The 18,078-nt window shown below is 44.7% G+C and overlaps 1 protein-coding gene across 1 annotated transcript; it reads right to left on the minus strand.

The window, feature by feature from the left end:
* Positions 1-258: 258 nt before the first annotated feature.
* On the minus strand, positions 259-16,553 carry LOC117047672. The gene is made up of 13 exons (XM_033150991.1): positions 16,529-16,553; positions 15,781-16,127; positions 14,815-14,957; positions 13,294-13,425; positions 11,626-11,705; positions 11,009-11,159; positions 8,272-8,367; positions 4,941-5,045; positions 3,868-4,003; positions 2,657-2,751; positions 1,301-1,453; positions 1,081-1,177; positions 259-316 (listed from the first exon to the last, which is right to left on the minus strand). Coding segments are annotated over exons 1-13 (1,593 nt in total). The 5' UTR covers positions 16,531-16,553; the 3' UTR covers positions 259-260.
* Between the last annotated feature and the right edge of the window lie 1,525 nt (positions 16,554-18,078).

An 18,078-nucleotide genomic window follows, 5' to 3' on the forward strand; every position in this document is an offset into this window, starting at 1 on the left:
ATGCACACCAGCTTTTTCCAGAGACCCAGGAGGAGGAAGCAGCAGCAGCAGCAGCATCCAAGATGCTACAGCTTCTCAAATGCCCATCCTGGAGGCTGGAGGTTTGGACACCTCCCACAGAAGGGATGAAATACTCGCAAGCCAAAAGATGAGAGAGAAAAGTCGTATTCTCACCTCTTCCCAAAAGGAAGCTGTTCCATCTGTCCAGGGGGAAGAAAATCCATCTCCGTGGAGAATAGGGGAAATATTGTTTTTTTCTTTTAAGCGAGCTCTGGAGACCCTGTGAAACCCAGAAGCTCTGGCCCCACATAGCCACCTGGAGAAAACATAAGGAAGAGGGAAAGGGGAAGGAAGAAAGGGAGGGAGAAAGGAAGAGGGGAGGGGGACAGAAAGTGGAGAGATGTGGGCGGTTGTTTTACAACTGTACGTAATCATCAAGATCCTCCATCAGCACGTCACCTGAGTGGAAACGAAGAGAAGGCAGATTTAATTATACCAGCTTCATTTGACTTAAGAAAATGTTTGGGAGGGGTCCATATAGATCGTCAACATCATCCCACCCCTTCAAAGAGATCACAAATGGTAAATTAGGTGGAGAGAGAATGATTGGCCCAAGGTCACCCACAGACTTGACTGGAGATTTGAACCGGGCTCTCCTTGGTTCTAGTCCAAACCTCTAACCACCGTGGATTGGTGCTAAAATGTGGACGCATTGGTTATGGGTTGATGTTAGCAGGCATGCATTTTTTAGGCACACTTTACCTGAGTGCATACCTTTTTGTACACATTGTGTGGCTAGAAAATGGCACTGCAAAAATTTGGAGAAACTGAATTTCAACTGTGTTTCAGTCTGCATCTTGTTTTGAAAAGTGTGAATTAGATAGATTCGCCTTTAATTGCACACTGAATCTAATTCCTCCCCTATCCGGCTCACACACAATACAACAATAAATTTAGGCAATTTGTGTCTTAAGAGAATGGTTGAAGCTATGGATAGTGGTCGTTTATAAGTAGATAATTACAGCTTGTAATTATTCTACATCTTTGGTAGTGTTCCCTGTAACTGGACATAGACATTACCTTTGCTTGCAGAGAGACTTTGTACCGCCACAGGCAACTCATTGCAAACTCGAAATTTGTGGAGCTGATGCCATATTTTTTTCTTTACTTCTTTTTCCTGGAGAGATTGAAGGGTGAGGGGAATCCCAAAACAGTCAGAAGTCTTTTTTTCCCCCATCCTGAAAAAAGACTGGTCCTTTATAATATACTTTTTCACAGAAAGCTTAATTTAGTGACTCACCTCCACACCCATTAGTTCTTCTGCATTCCCAAGGACAGAATAAACAAGGAGGATCCCTGCTTCACTGACCCTCAGATCCGGACTATAAATAGCTAACAAAGCTGTTCTTAGAAAGGATCTTCTTTGTTGTTCATTGAAGAACGTCCCAAACACCTAAAAGCAAAGAAACCAAAATGAAGCAATCTTTGGATTGCTGCATGTTCATTAAATGATCCCTGCTTCTTCCTTCCCTCTCTCTATTATCACAACTTTGACTGAGTTCCTTGAGACAGGATGTTTTCCCTTCGGCCCATGATACTCTCAAGGACTGCACTGCAATTATATCTCCCAGTGTGTCTCTTCACACAATTCTGCAAACAACCCCTTAAGCCGCCCCTCTAAATCAAAAAGCTTAATTGATCAGCGCCTGATGGATATCGAGCAACAAAACAACTTGGCTAAAACAAAGAAATTTTGTGCATGGTTTGCCCACTTGCCCCCCTCGCACTTTGATGCCCCGGCATCTTATCTGCATAATTTAAATATCCCAAAGTACAGACATGCTTTTATGTTGGCAAGATTGGACGTACTACCCTCTGCCGTGCTCGAAGGCCGATATCAGAAACTCCCCAGGGAGAAACGACTCTTCCCGTGTGGAGACGGAAACTTGGAGACAGCGTCACATGTTCTTCTGACCTGCCCCCTGTACAAAGACCTGAGGAGCGAGATTATTACTCCCCTCCTACTTTCTGTCCCAGGTCGCTCATCAGTGGCCGCAATGTTTTACCAGAACACCCAGACAACAGAGAAGGTCGCCAGATTCATTGAGAGGGCAATGAGACTAAGGGCCTCAATTTGAAAGACAACTCGACATATATGACTAGCCCATGCACCTGAGGTCTATATTTGTCTCGATCGGCTTATCTATATAGCTCTGAGGAACGAGAGTATCGTACCATCTTTACTGACTATTTCAGGCCGCCAAATTGTCTACCTCATTGTCTACCTTATTTCTAGCAGGAACGGAAACGATAACAGAGAAAATCGTTTGACTCTCTGAGAACGAGGTCACTATCTGGATGGCCTTTTAGCCTGGGGGTTTCATATGATTTATCAGTATATTTATATATTTGTGTACTTGACTGGTCTTTCTCCAGTATTTTTATCTGTATTCTTAGTCGCAGTGGCCTGTTGGCTACGTGAATAAAGTTTGATTTGATTTGATTTGAACCCCTTAAGCTAATCCTGGCGCTTTCCTGGAGGCAGAGAAAGGTGAAAGAGAGCAACCCACATTTCTCAGGTGCAGCAAGAAATCTATCAAACGCTTGAGTGGTTTCGTTATTGAAAGGGGCTTCTAGCATTGAAGGGACACCTTACCTCTCCAACTTTCATCATGTTTATGTAAGAGAGCATCTTCTTCTCTTCCTGGTACCTCCTGCACCAGAGTTCTTTGGCATTATTCATGCGTATCCCTGACAGTAAGACACCAGGAGTTAAAAGCTTTGTCGTTCCATACTTAAAGGTTTGGTGCAGGGATGGGGAACCTGTGGCCCTTCAAGTATTGTTGAGCTACATGTGGCGACTGACCATTGGGCATGCTGGCTGGGGTTCCTGGGGATAGGACTCTAACAATATCTGGAGAGCCACAGGCTCCCCATTTCTGGGTTTAGGTCTTTTCAGACATAATTTATTCTGATGGCTTTGGGAACATTTTTTTGGACTGGTGGAATTATATGTTAACGTCCAGCAGGGACCTTAAAATTCTATTTTTTATTGTATTGTATTTCTTTATGAGCAGTAATCAACAAAGTAGTCCCATTAGAACAAGGATGTCTCATTGCGCAACAGGACTTCCTCCTCTCTCTCTTTTTTCCCCTGTACACCTCTTGTGCCCCCCCCCCCGCAATCTCCTCTGGAGCATTATGGAAGCCCCCAGAAACATATTTAGGGAGCACACAGGTAAAGGAGAAGGTGAGGAAATCCTGCAGGAGCACAACTACATACCTTGATGGATACCTGTGCTTACATTTTGTTCACCACCTTGGGTGCATTTGGTCAAGATTATAAATATTTAAATGAACGAATGAAAATGAATTTAGGCCTTTCTGTTTCCTTTGGATGATATTCTATAACTTTTTTTTATGAAGATGTTTGCAAGGTCCACCTCGAGAGTTCCCTCCAAGAGAATTTCTCTGGCAACCTCGCGTCTCATTTTGGTATCAGCCTCTGAGGCAAGACTCAAGAAATGAAGGTCAAATTCTGGCTTATATGGAGGAATGTCAAATGCCCTGGCATGCTGATCTCCCACCATCTTTGCTCAAAGGGTGGGCTCTCTTACTGGCAAAGGGGAGAATATAGCATTGTGAAATACAAGACAACAGCCCCTTGCCAGCTGAGCCAGTTTTGCGGGAAATGCACCATTACCAGAGAGTCAACATGAGACTCAACTGATATTAATGGGAAAACACACTAGGAACTAAGTCTAGAGGTTCTAATATTATTTCACTAGTGTGTAAAACTAATATGTTTAATGTATTCCATAATGTTTAAGCATGGAACTGCTGTTGCATCTTTTCCAGCTTACTTGCCTTTCTGGTGCAGGAGCAGCTCGTAGAGACGGAAGATACTCTCCTTGGCATGTCGGCTGACTGCTGCTTGGGGGTCTCCAATACAAATTGCCAGCTCTGCCACATGGTGCCCCAGTTCTGGGAGTTTGCAGGTAGCCTAGCAAGAAGGAAAACCAGAGAGATCTTTGTCCCCACTTCTCTGTCAGATCCTCTCTATCTTTAATTGGTATGCCTAGTCTTGAAATCTAAGCCCTTCTCAGGAACTCTTAAAATAACAATTTGCATCTCCAAAATGGGCAGACTAGGTTAGACACATACTTCCGGAGAACATATCCTCCACTCTGTCCTTTGGATGGGACTCCGAGAAGATGGACCTAGGGCTTCCATGTATTTTGCCAGAACAGCAAATCCCACACAGTTCAAGCCGAAAGAGGAACCCCAATGCACCTATCAACTAGAAATGCCAGAAGGAACCCAGTGGTGTAGATGGGAGCAGAGAGGTAAAAAGGTAAAGGACTCCTGGGAATATGGGGTGCGGCACCCATCTCCACTTTCAGGCCGAGGGAGCTGGCATTTGTCCGCAGACAGCTTTCCGGGTCATGTGGCCAGCATGACTAAACTGCTTCCGGCGCAACGGAACACCGTGACGGAAACCAGAATGCATGGAAACGCTGTTTACCTTCCCGCCACAATTGTACCTATTTATCTACTTGCACTGGCGTGCTTTCGAACTGCTAAGTTGGCAGGAGCTGGGACAGAGCAACGGGAGCTCACCCCATCGCGGGGATTCGAACCACCAACCCCAGTGCCACCCGCATCCTTGCAAGATACGGACTATCACTCAAAGGGACCCAAGAAGAGCATGCTGGTCTCAACAAAACCATTCCTAGCTGCCGCCACCCTTTCAATTATTGGCTTTCCCCTCTCCTATTCCTCTCAAATGTAAGGCTAAGATACTGAAAATGACATTCAGCTCTCAGTATGAAGCAGCTCTGGAGGGTGGGATAAATCTAAAAATTGGTTGTAGCAACAAAGACTAGCTCTCATGTTTGCTCCCTGGAGAGAAAGGGGGCAGGATATGAGGTCACACTTACATCAAAATCTGGCATAAGGACAGCAAAACGTAGGAGGGCAGCACTGCTTTTGATAGCCCGGATCCTCTCCACTTTGTATTTCGAGTGTATCCAAAAATGGATGTGCTGTAGGAGGAAGCAACACCTCAGGGATATTGCACTGGTACAATGTCTCACGCGACCCTTTTGCTCAAAACAAAGGAAGCAGCGATGATCCATAAACCAAAATCCAAAATCCACAGGCAGTGGAGTTTTTTGTTTTTTTGGTTTTTTTTAAAAAAATTAATATTTATTAAAAAATTTCCAATTAATTCCAAATTACAATACATGATTAAATTTTTCCCAACTCCCCTTTCTCTCACCAAGGGGAGCATACCAAACAAACCCCCCTCTCACTGGGGTGATCAACAATTCTTTCCCAATTTAACCACTTGCTTTACACTTATCATCATTGCTTTTACAGACTTCCTTGATCCCCCCCCCCGTTGATTTCAATTTAACCCTAATTCACAGTTATTGCCAATTAATCCCCATATTACTTTTCCTCCTCCTCACATTTTCCTTATAGACTCTTTTACTGAATAATTATTCATCTTACACATTTTATTTATCATTTTAACCTATCCTCTGCATTCACTATATTCCTGAACCTCCCTTACTTAATTCCAAATTTCATTATAACATCCCATTTGAAATTAATTTTATTCAAACTCTTCCCCCCCTTCCCTCCTACACTCCCTAAAATTAAATTCTTATTCTATAACCGTTATCCATTACCAAGTGGAGTTTTTTTGTTTTGTTTTTAGGACCAACCAAAATGTCTCAAAATGGAAGGTTGTGCATCTGACACATGAGTTCTCCTAAGATGAATTGTTCCTCTTCATAGATATGCCTTAGTTCAGGAATGGGCAGAAAGTAGACCAGGATATACTGTTTTATCTCTGGGCGATTTGTGGTGGACTTGCAATGCTTCGTGCCTGATGAGTAATGTGGCATTTTAGCTTGGATGTACCCTATTGGCATGTGGCCACATATGCCAGGGATAAGGCTTGGCAGAATCCTCCTAAACCCACTAATTTTCTGTGTTCAAGCATTTTTTTATATATATAAATATAATAGGAGAGCAGCTATTTGGCAGCAGATAGTACTCTCCCACTCCTCAGTCAAGGTAGAGTGCTCTTCCCTGGCAATAAAAATAGAATAATTGTTAATTTAAAGTGCCATTAAGGTAAGATGGGGAATATGCCAAGAGCATTGATTTTGAGGAGATATGCAGGGTGTTCGTAGAATTTGTACTGTTAAAACGGAAAGGGGGGTTGAAATATTGGGAGGTTGGATAGTTACAGTGGAATGGTTTTGGTGTTGGGGTGCACATTTTTAATCTTATTTATGTATGATTATTACTTTGTCAAAATAAAATAATAAAAATAAATCAATAGAATAATAATAAATTAAATGACTAAATTTGTTGCCATTCTGTGAAAGCCAAAGCCAGCTGCCTGAGGCAGCTACTTCACTCTGTCTAATGGCAGGGCCGGCTCTGCTAGAAGGAGAGAAGAAGAAGAGTTTGGATTTGATATCCCGCTTTTCACTACCCTAGGGAGTCTCAAAGCGGCTAACATTCTCCTTTCCCTTCCTCCCCCACAACAAACACTCTGTGAGGTGAGTGGGGCTGAGAGACTTCAGAGAAGTGTGACTAGCCCAAGGTCACCCAGCAGCTGCATGTGGAGGAGCGGAGACACGAACCCGGTTCCCCAGATTACGAGTCTACCACTCTTAACCACTACACCACACTGGCTCCCACTGCTAGTGAAGGGGACAGTTCAAATAGCTAAATATCCCATATTGATTATAAATGCCTTAATTGCTTTTCTAACCTGTTTAAAATATAATTTTTCTGTATTGCTGAATATTAAGAGAGACAGTCTCTTAGAGGCAGAGACCTTGGAAAAGGAATGTGCCTAATGTTGCTTCTTCAACTATTTCTGGGAAATCAGCCAAAACTAGCCAGCAGCAGCTTCAAGGTTTGATAACGGTGTACGGTCTGGAATTAAACAATGGCCTGTTAATACAGAAATAGCACCTTGGCTGTTACCATAGAAACACCATCACGAGAGAGGGGGACGGAAAGCCCCTTTTAAGGAATGTGCCGTTAATTGTGGTTAGCCTTTAATGGGCTTAAGAGCTGGTCTTGTTGATTGATCATACTGGAGGCATCAGGCTTGTTGGAGTTGTGTATCCATTACATGTATTGGTATGTATTGATTTATATTTGTGTATTGTTCCTATGGGTCTTTGGGAGAGGGGCAGCTCTGAGTTGTGTGAGCAAGGGGGGCTCTCAGCCTTGGACGGGATGTATGCGCTTTCTGAGCAGACAGGAGGAATGCAGCTGGAGTTGGCTCCTGCCACCTGTATTAATATTGTATTCAGTCCATTAAGATGTAAGGTATTTCCTAGTTAGTAGACTCATCCCCCTGCATGGGTATTATTGATTTATGCTTTTGTATTTCCTATCTAATGCAACAAGTATTATTGCCGGTTAACTGAAGTTATGCTTTCTTGCTGATTAGGCACACACACATGCCTTATGAATAGGTTCAACCTTCAGCATACAATAGCGGATCTGTGTGCTCACAAGCTAGGTGATGTTGCTATATTTCTGGGAAGCCTGCCAAGTACATTCAAAGCTCGCCAGGTACACATTCCCAGACTGGGGAGAGCGAGTTGGGGAGGCTTTGGGAGGTTGTACTCCTAAGGAACATGTGAACCTTGAGCCAATTTTCGGTTTCTATTTTCGGTTTCTGTATTGTCTTTATAAGCAGTACGCGCCAGTCTCTCAGTGCTCAGTCCAACTTTTGGATTGTGCCTTTTGCTTTACATATGTAACTCAAAATAAATCCTGCTGAACCCTGCATGGTGTTTTGCCTCTTCGTGTTCCTGAATCCACCGCTCAAGAGCTCAAGAGCCCATTATGGTCTTACACTAGGGTATAATCTCTCACCCGCACCCTGAAGCTTTACCACCATTTGATTCTGTGACTGCATAAGTGGCCCTGTGTGCCCAGGGAAGAAAACAATGCCTCCCAATAGACTGGAATGGGAGATATTAGTCTACTTGGTAGTTTCTCTCCTGCATCTTTGTTTTGAAACCTGTCTCGGTTCAGTCTGTTATTCATGGACCTGGAAATCACAATATTATGCCCAAACAGCACTGTTGTGAGAGAGCTGGCATGATGTTCCAGAGCATTCAAACTCTGCCAACGGAGGAAAGCCTACAATAATGCATGGCAGGTGATTTTGCAGATCTCCCTGCCAGGCCTTCCTTTGCCGCAATTTCTCTTTGACACACTTACTTTTAAGATCCTCAGCAGATGCTTGGTGGTCGGGTCCTCTGCTAATAATGACCTGAGCAGGATTTCGAGTGTTGCTGAAGTTGTTTTATACAGCGCCTGGAAGAAAATGGAAATCCCTGCATGAGAGCTGGAATTTCTCCCCCAACAAAGCATGCCTGCAAATAGGCTTCAACCCAGAGCTGTTGAGGTCTGGCTGTCAAAGGGAGAACCTCTCACTAGAAGTGGTTCCACAGATAACATGCAATGTGAGCTATAACCAAGACCCTCTTTCTAGTCTCTTTGTGCCTTGTTGAGGGGCACAGAGCTTTGCCCACTGCGCCCCGAGGGCAAACTATGAGGGATTAAAATAAGAGAGGGAATCAGAGCGCACGTTTAAAGAAGACTGGACAATGTTTATTGAATATATTGCTGAAATTTGTGTACAAGTGAAAATGCTGGTAGCATTAAGATAAATTCAACAGTTTATCCAACGATTGAAGAATGGCAGATGAAAATGATGGACTATATGGAGCTTGCAGAAATGACTGGGAAACTTCGTGACCAGAGGGATGACGGGGTGGAAGAAGAATGGAAGAAATTCAAACTGTAATTAAAAAATAATTGTATGATTGATAATTAGATATAATTTGGAGAAAAGTTAGACTGTAGACGCAGAGTTAGGTTAAGTGTTTAAGATAGATGAAATATGAGTAAAGATAATAGTTAAGATTAATAGATAGGTATTTTAAGAGTAAATAAGGTTTTTACGAGATGTTTAGAAATTACTAAAGATGATAAACAAGGAACGCAGGAAGAGGAGATAGGAGGAAGTCAACGTACAATGTAAAGGATAGGTGTTAGTGATAATAACAAGATTTTTTTGTTTTTATTGTAGGTATGTTATTATTGTTTATCTTTTATATGGTTGTATTGATTAAAATTTATATGTTTAATTTTATTGTTGTTTTTTATTATAAAATTTAATAAACATATTTTAAAAAAGATAAATTCAACAGTGTAAATAATGGATGGATGCAATATTGGAATACTGAATGGTTTGGATTATGTAAAACAGGGGCCCCCAAACTAAGGCCCGCAGGCCGGATAAGGCCCAAGGGACTTGTTTATCCGGCCCACGGCAACCCCTGCCGCCCGCTCTTAACGGCACTGTGCTGCCCACTTCCGGGTTGGAGGAGCACCGGAAATAGCTTGTGTGCCTGCGCAAGCGTTATTCGCGGTGCACATCCAGGTCAGAGGATGCCCGTGCACATGCGCACAAGCTATTTCCGGTGCTCCTCCAACCCGGAAGTGCACCGGAAAAGGCGTATGAGCGCGCACACCCCCGCCTTCCGGCCCACCGTGCGATCAGTACTGGAGACACCGGCCCGAGGCATGGTATGTTTGCTGACCTCTGATGTAAAATATGCAGGGATGTATGGTACCCAAACTGAACCACAGAAGGAGAAGGGAAGACATTGATGTAAGATTGTTCAAAGAAGAAATAATCCCTACCAGAGAGGAATGGCAAAACTGACCAGTAAACTCAGGGACCAAGAAGACAAAAAAGGATTTATTTACTAGGGTTTAAAAAAAAAAAAACTTAGGAGATCACTGCAAGTAGATGAAAACATTAGCAGCATTTAACTCTCACTTATATTGTAACCAGTGCTGTCAAGTATCCCATTTTTCCCAGGAATCTCCCTTATTTCAAGCAGTTTCCTGCTGCTATCCCTTATTTTTTATATCCCTTTAATTTCCCGTTTTTTCAAAGGAAGCAGCTCCTCTCCCTCCCCCTGCTGGCCAGGGATTGGGAAGACCTCACCTCCTTGCAGCCTCAAAGCAAGCGGGAGCCATTTCCCGCGCTTACAGGTGTCGTAGCCCACGGGCAGCGTTTCCAAAATACAGTAAGCCTACTCCGCACGTTCACACCAGTGCCGCCCACTTTTGCTTCTGGCTCCGCCCACCACTGCCATGTGACTGTCCCCGGGATAGGTGAGGCTGCTGATCCCTTATTTTCAAATCCGAAACTTGACAGCTATGATTGTAACAAATACGATGGACAATATGGACAGATATAAAATACAGATTGATGTAATATGCAGTTGAAAACGTTGACATTAGGACCCATGGAGGGGATGGCGGGGTCATGAGATTCAGAGTACTGTAATCTTTTTATATGGGTATGTATTTGGTTTTGTTTTAAATTTATATTTGTAAAATGAAATAAAAACGATTTTTAAAAAATTGTTTAAAGGAGTATTTTAAAATGTAAATTAGAAAATTAATAAAAAATATTATTAGAAAATGAATAAGATAAGGAATCAAGTACGTATTTGACATAGTACTGTAGGGGTCACTAACTTGGGGAGGCATGTGGGCACAAATGTGAATAGGAGTAACAATTGCGGGAACAACACACACTGCAGCCTATCCTATTGGGTACAATATAATGCTTCTTTCAAGTCTAATTTCAATAAGGGGCCGAGGAGAGGACCCTGTGGGTGCCAGGGAATGCCGTGCTGGCAACCCCATGGTTCATGGGTTCAACAAGAATTTACCTACATAAGAACATATAAAGAACCTGCTGGATCGGGCCAATGGCCCATCTAGGCCAGTATCCTTGTATTCACAGTGGCCAACCAGATGCCTGTGGGAAACCGGGGAGCAGAACATGAGCACAAGAACACTCTTCCCCTTTCCAGCAGCTGGTATTTGGAAGCATGGCTGCCTCCAGCTGGCAGCAGTTGACAGCCCTCTAATCCTCTTTCAAAGCCATCCAAATTGGTGGCCCATCGCTGCCTACCTGTTTGGTGGCGTCCCCAGTCCCAATGTCCATCGTGAAAACCCCATGCATAGCCAACCTCAAGACACACGACTCCAGTTCTGGATCAAGTGGAGGCTTGATTTTACTGGTGGGGTGGAGGAAAAAGTATTAGATTATGCACTGCCAGAATGTCCTAATTTCCCACAGGGAGGCTCCTCCTGGGACTTGAGATGCACAGGACTTCAGATCCCAATCGCCAGGATGAGCACTGAGGACGGAAGGAGAACAGGCTCTCCCTCCTTGGGCTCGGAGACTATATTTCCCAAGGTGTGGAGAAAACAAATGCCTTCTAAGATCTGTGCGGACACTTCCAAAGGGAGTCAGTTGCTCCTCTCTGGAGCCTCTCAGAGTACCAGCCTCCCCACTTCTTCCTTCAACCATTTCTGTTTCGGAAGTCTTTGACCTATTGTATTCGCTTGTCTGGGCTTCTCCCGGGCCATTTCCTGAAAATATATTATTTCCTACCCTCATTCATCACATATGCAGTGGTCTTCGCACACGCTAATCGCTTCTTAGTGGGATCAGGAATCCCTGGTCTGCAAGAGGCATACCTCAAGTTGTAAATGGCCACCATGCAGCACGGTAGAACTGATGTGGGCACAGAGTGAACCGGGAGTTTCTCCATCACCACCTGGAAGAGACCAAGGGCCAGAACAGAGCAGATGAATGACCTCTTTCCACAGATTTCAATGGGGCACTTTCATCCCAAATGGTTTCTTCTAAGCACTTTCACGAGCCCGTTACCAGCATGCTCCCATTTTGTCCCCGCACCTCGGTCTTGTCTCACAATCCTAACAGGCAAGCAAAAACCTGCATTCCTTTCTGGCCATTTACCCAAAGCACCAGATGCTCCCTTTACAAAGGGGGCCCCTAGAATCTCCACCTCTCTCCTTTCCCTGAAAAATCTCCTGCCTGGATCTAAGCCTGCTGTCGAGAATTCCTCACTTCCCTGCTTTCCTCTATGCATTTTAGTGGACTTAAAGATATAGAAACTCTCTCTGTTTCCCCTTTCCAACCATCTGATCTTCCATCTCCCTCCCTCCTCATCCATGCCGGAATGCTGCTGAATAGCCTTAGAGTCACTGTAGCCCTCCCCCCAGTTTTTAATTTCATTTTAATAACTTATATCCCATCTTTCTATCATATTATTCTCAAAGCAACTTAAGAAGCAAAAGGAAATACCCAACCCTTTCTCACACATACCATTTTGTCCCCCACCCACCCCTCATTTTCCACCCCTCCTTTCTGGGATGGTTTTCAGAAACATTATTTGGGGAATTAAGCCCTGAAGTCTCAGCTTTGTTTTCCCACCTTCAGAACTTGAGGGGAATGCTTCACTATCCAAACAAAGACTGGGCCAGCTCTGCCATGCCAATTAAGTGTGTGTCCTCCGTCAGGAATAGAGCCAAGAGCTACACAGAGGAGAGGTTTCCCTAGCAGCCAACTCAATTCCCCCCAGCCACCTATTATCCCTGCAGGACTTGTTGCTGAAACATGGGTTTCAGACACAGAGACAAATACAGAGACAAGGGAGTCCTGAGCAAGCTTAGCAAGGGGGTCCTCTGCATAACATCTTGGGGAAGGAATTACAACTGCATGCTCGTAGGGTGTGGTGTTTTCAAGTGGATTTAGTGACCCTATTCCAAATGGTTTCATAGCCCTTCCGCACTTGCCAGGTTTCAGGGCCGTCTTAAGTAAATCTGGCGCCCTGGTGCGAAGATCCCTCCGGCGCCCCTCGTGCTCCACCGGGCAGGGCCAGGCGCAGCGGGCAGCCGGAGGGTGCGGCGTGGCAGGCGGGGACGCCGAACTTGCGCTCCGCCGGGTAGGGCCAGGCGCAGCAGGCAGCCAGAGGGCACGGAGGGGTGGGTGGGGATGCTACCAGCTGTGCTCCGCCTCCGCCTGCTCGGCTGAAGCGGTGGCGTGGCGCTGCCATCCAGGGAGCCCTGGCTGCAGCGCCAACGGGAGGCTCGCCAACGGCCTCCCCGCATCCGCAGCCTGAGAAGAGGTGAGCAAGAGCGGGACTGCCGGCGGGGCTGGAGGGCGCAGGCGCCCTCCCCAGGCTGTGGCACCGTGGCGCCTTGCGCCAGTAGCCTCAATGGCTAAGACGTCCCTGCCAGGTTTATTTCCACACAACTAACCCCTAATCCAGACCTTGTGCCTCTCATCCGCTGGCTAGCTGCCACCTCCTTACTGGATTTCTGATGCTGCACCTCACTTACCACGACAGCCTCTGTTAATTCGTCTTTGGTGTACAGAAGTTTCAGTTTGTTCCGTCGTTTATGCTGTGTAGCTATGCATAAAGCGGAGATGGCGCTGAGGAAACTAATGTCCCCGTTCTCATCCTGTTTGCTCTGTAAGTTGAGAGAGAACCGGGGCTGTTAGGAGAGGGCATTATCGAACCTTTCTTGATATGTCCTAGTCATCCTTCCTGGTTGGCTCTGAATGAGAACTGAACTGCAGAATTAACCCACCTATTTTACAACTACTCAGAGATACTACAGAACTAGAAAAGTGATGAGCTCAAAAGAGGGTAACTCTGGGATCTCGCGTTTCCACTTTGTAGCAAAAACAGCTCATTCCTTTTTTATGATTATAGCTACACAACCCTCCATGAGAAAGAAAATAAGTCTGTGCCACTGTGCATTACTTGGGAGCCAGATCTGCTGCCCCTGTGGATCCTGCCACCTGAGGCAGTCGCCTCATCTTGCCTTATGGGTGGGCCGGCCCTGTATCTTCCTATGTTTTGGGACTAAAATTCCCATCACCCCTGACCACTGGTCATATTAACTAGGGGTGATGGGAGTTGTAGTCCCAAAATATCTGGAGGGCCGAGTTTGCCCATGCCTGCCCAAGACTCTACATTACTGGTGATGTGTTTGTGTTCATTTGTCCAAAACATGCTTGTTTCTGGGCCAGCTCTACCAGAATTGACAATGACCTGGCAAGGATATTACAGTAGGAACTGCTACTAGCATCCAGCTTAATTCTCCCAAGCAGCTAAGGGGATTTTTATCACATGTGGTGGACTTCCAATAAGGTTAAGGCTTTTTGGGAAGCAATTTACAACAAACTTAAGAAGATGTTTAAATATACCTTTCCAAAAAAGCCAGAGGCCTTTTTGTTGGGGTTGATAGGAGAAGAAATAGTTAAGAAGGACAAAAGATTGTTCATGTATGCGACAACTGCAGCAAGAACATTGCTTGCCCAAAAGTGGAAATTACAGGAATTACCAACGATTGATGAGTGGCAGACGAAGATGGTGGAATATGCAGAACTTGCAAAACTGACCGGTAGGGTCAGAAACCAGGATGACTCGAGGTTTCAGAGAGACTGGAGTAAATTTGTGGAATACTTATTTGAACCGTGGAAGCTTAAAAACACTAGTAGGACTGGAATAAACCTTTGACATAGTTCAATATGAAGTGATAAAAACTGCGTGTTGAGAATGGACTAGAAAACCTGCTGATGAGATGGAGGGGAGTCGTAGCTCGGCAGAGCAATGGTTAATGTATTTTATGTTAGATGTTGAATTGGCTGTAATTTGTTGTATTTTGAAAAATAATAAAAAAATTATTATAAAAAAAAATTCTCCCAAGCAGCTGCTGTTTGTGAAGAACTCACTGCGTGAACACAGAAATAGGCTTCAGGCATCTGTAGAATCACGTTTCCCAAGCAAGCGCATTAGTAGTACTATAGAAGTACCATGTGCAGGAAGCATCATGTGCTGAGGGGTTTTGTACCTTGTCTTCCTCCTGCATGCGCTTGAGGATGATGTTGACGGCATCACCATCTAGTTCAATGCTGTCATTCACATCCGACCCGTTGGAAGTAGATGAAAAGACAGAGGAGGTGGAGAAGTGGTTGAGGCTTGTTGATGTTGAATCTAGGAATTGAGAGGGGTAAACAGAGAACAGGGAGGCGTATTATTAGTATCTCCTACCTTCTTGAAAGAGATGTAGCTTCTCGTTGAATAATTTGCACATTCCTGACAACACCCTGAGCCTCTGGCATCTTTATAAAATCCTCCACCTCACCCACCCTAGGGATGGGTGGATCCGTTTCAGTTTCTCTCAGTTTCTCATTTTTCTAATCCTAAATTCAGTTCCCCAAATTTCCACACCAGTTTCCAAAATTTTGTTTTTAAAGTCCTCGGGGGAATTCGTTAACATTATACTGCAAATTTCTCCTAATACAGTCGCACCTTGGTTCTCGAACAGAATGCGTTCCAGGAGTCCATTCGACTTCCAGAACTGTTTGAAAACCAAGACGTGGCTTCCGATTGGCTGCAGGACCATCCTGCAGCCAATCAGAAGCTGCAGAAGCTGCAACAGACGTTCAGCTTCCGAAAATTGTTTGAAAACCGGAACACTCACTTCCGGATTTCGATCTTTCGGGAGCTGAAATGTACAAGTTCCAAGGCGGCAACCAAGGTATGACTGTAGACACATCTTTTTAAAGCAAGTTACTGTAACACAATAGATTTGTCTCTTATCTCCACTAATATATACATTTGTATACACACTTTATCCTATTACGTGCATTTTTGTACCCTTTACTGCAAAATTCAGAGAAGTGTGAATTTCAAAAGATGGTTGTGTTCCAGTTCACATATTGTTTCAGAAAGTCTGAATTAGGTGATTCCATTTCTCCTCCAACCCTCTGCTCCCGTGCAGAATCCCTCTTAAGAACCCTGGGCATCTCCTCACCTAAAACCGTGGACAAGCTCCTTGACTCTTGCTTAGTTTCCAGAACCTTACATTCTTGGGTCCAGACCTTTTGGGTTCCACAGCAGCTCCAGAACGTGCTTAATTTATCCCAATTCCTCAGCGAGATAGAGTTCTTTCTCCTGGACAGATGGAACCATTTCAGCTTGGGAAGGGAAGAGAACGCAACTTTGCCCACACTGCTTTCCTTATGGCTATAGAAATGTTCAAACCTCCGGTCCTGGGGCTTGGCTTTCGATGAAGCTGCAGCATCTTGGCTGTCGCTTCCTCCTTTCCCCAGTTCTTGTTTGGAGTTGCTCTTTGAAAACAGCTTCTGCAGCTTTGACAGCCTAAAACAGAGTGGGAGAAGATAGGGCTGGCAGTATCCTGCTCGACACACCTGGACTGAACCGGTGCCACATATGCTCGCTATCATAGGCAAATAATAACAGCTATCTTGTGAAGGAAGTGCTTGAAGGTCTAGATCAGGGCAGGGGGGGAGCTAATACATTGTTGGACTACAACTCCCATCATCCCTGGTCGTGCTGGCTGGGGATGATGGGAGTTGGAGTCCAAGGACATATGGAAGGCACTGTGGTGGTACCCATGGTTAGGATTACTGACTATTTGCTATCGCTAGCTATGCTGTGCACGGAACCTGCATTGCCTGGGGAGAAAGGAGAGCTCCCCTCAGACTGCACTAGACAAAGCTGGAACCAGAAGGCAGAATCAGCTAAGAAACCCAACTTACATTTCCCTCCCTCACACACTCAGTCTCTCACACACACACTCTCTGTCCCAATATAGAAATGTTAGAAGTGGTCACAAAATGGCCAACATAAGCATGAAGCTTCTCTCTTGCCAAATCACCTTTGCTCACCTGACACGTTCATGAGGCGTGCAGGGCTGTGTCACAAAGACCTTAGCAGCCTAGCAACTGCGGCCATTGTTCCTCTGACCTTACATTCATTGATATAAGACTCTTACTTTAAGACGTTTAGGTACTACATATGTGTCGCGCAGCACTTTCTGCCTTTGTCCCTGGTGCCCATACCACACTTCGGCCATTTCTTCACAAGCAGCCACAGCCCTGCTTTTTCCAAGTGTCATTGTACTGCTGTGCGTGTGTCGCTCAGGAAACAGAAATGATACATCTTACTTGAGATGATAATAAGAAGAAGAAGAGGAGGAGGAGGAGTCTGGATTTGATATCCCGCTTTATCACTACTCGAGGGAGTCTCAAAGTGGCTAACATTCTCCTTTCCTTTCCTCCCCCACAACAAACACTCTGTGAGGTGAGTGAGGCTGAGAGACATCAGAGAAGTGTGACTAGCCCAAGGTCACCCGGCAGCTGCATGTGGAAGAGCGGGGAAGCGAACCCAGTTCACCAGATTACGAGTCCACTGCTCTTAACCACTACACCACCCTGGCTCTCAGTAACAGTGAGAGCACATCAACCACACACAGAAACAAACACAAAGCTTTGCATGGCAGGTGCACATAAAAATACATCTCCTCCTCCTCCTCAATGTACCATCTGTTCCCTGCTTTTGTTACGAACCTCTGCAAAAGCAACACCGTCTTTAGTGACTTTGTGTTGGCTAGCTAAGTAAGAGCATAAGTCATACGAGCAAACAGGCAGGTCAAATCCTGTATGTCCATTTTGCCAAGAGGACCAAAATAAAATAAACCAGATTTTTTTTTTTATTACTACCCACACCTACCCCCCTGGGACTTTTATTTGTTTATTTCATAAAACTTATGTACTGGGTTGATTTGAACAAAAATGGCAACCGCCACAAAGTGGTGTACAAGGGCTTTCCCTCGCCACTAAGGTCTAGAATTGTATTTATTCTCAATATAAGCGCTGGCTCCCCCTGCTACTTCTGTACTCCAATTCACCTCTATCCTTGCAAAAAAATATTTGCTGGGTTGGAGAATTAACTTAAAAAAAATCAGGAGTTGTCCCATTGCTGTCGGTCGACTAGAAAAACAGAACAAAAACTCCACAATTTGTTTGTAGACGAGGATAAAATAATGCCCACTAAAATGAATTTGGCACATTACATGTAGCTGTAGCAGAGGTGCCCATTTATGATGTTTGACTGTAAGCGCATTTGGTAAATGAGCTCTCTCTAGTGAAGTATATACTTCAGGTTTTCATTAAATATAATTGAGCTACAGTTGTTGTTGTTCAGTCGTTCAGTCGTGTCCGACTCTTCGTGACCCCATGGACCAGAGCACGCCAGGCACGCCTACCCTTCACTGCCTCTCGCAGTTTGGCCAAACTCATGTTAGTAG

The sequence above is a fragment of the Lacerta agilis genome, chromosome 1 (assembly GCF_009819535.1).
Source record: "Lacerta agilis isolate rLacAgi1 chromosome 1, rLacAgi1.pri, whole genome shotgun sequence".
Lineage (NCBI taxonomy): Eukaryota > Metazoa > Chordata > Lepidosauria > Squamata > Lacertidae > Lacerta > Lacerta agilis.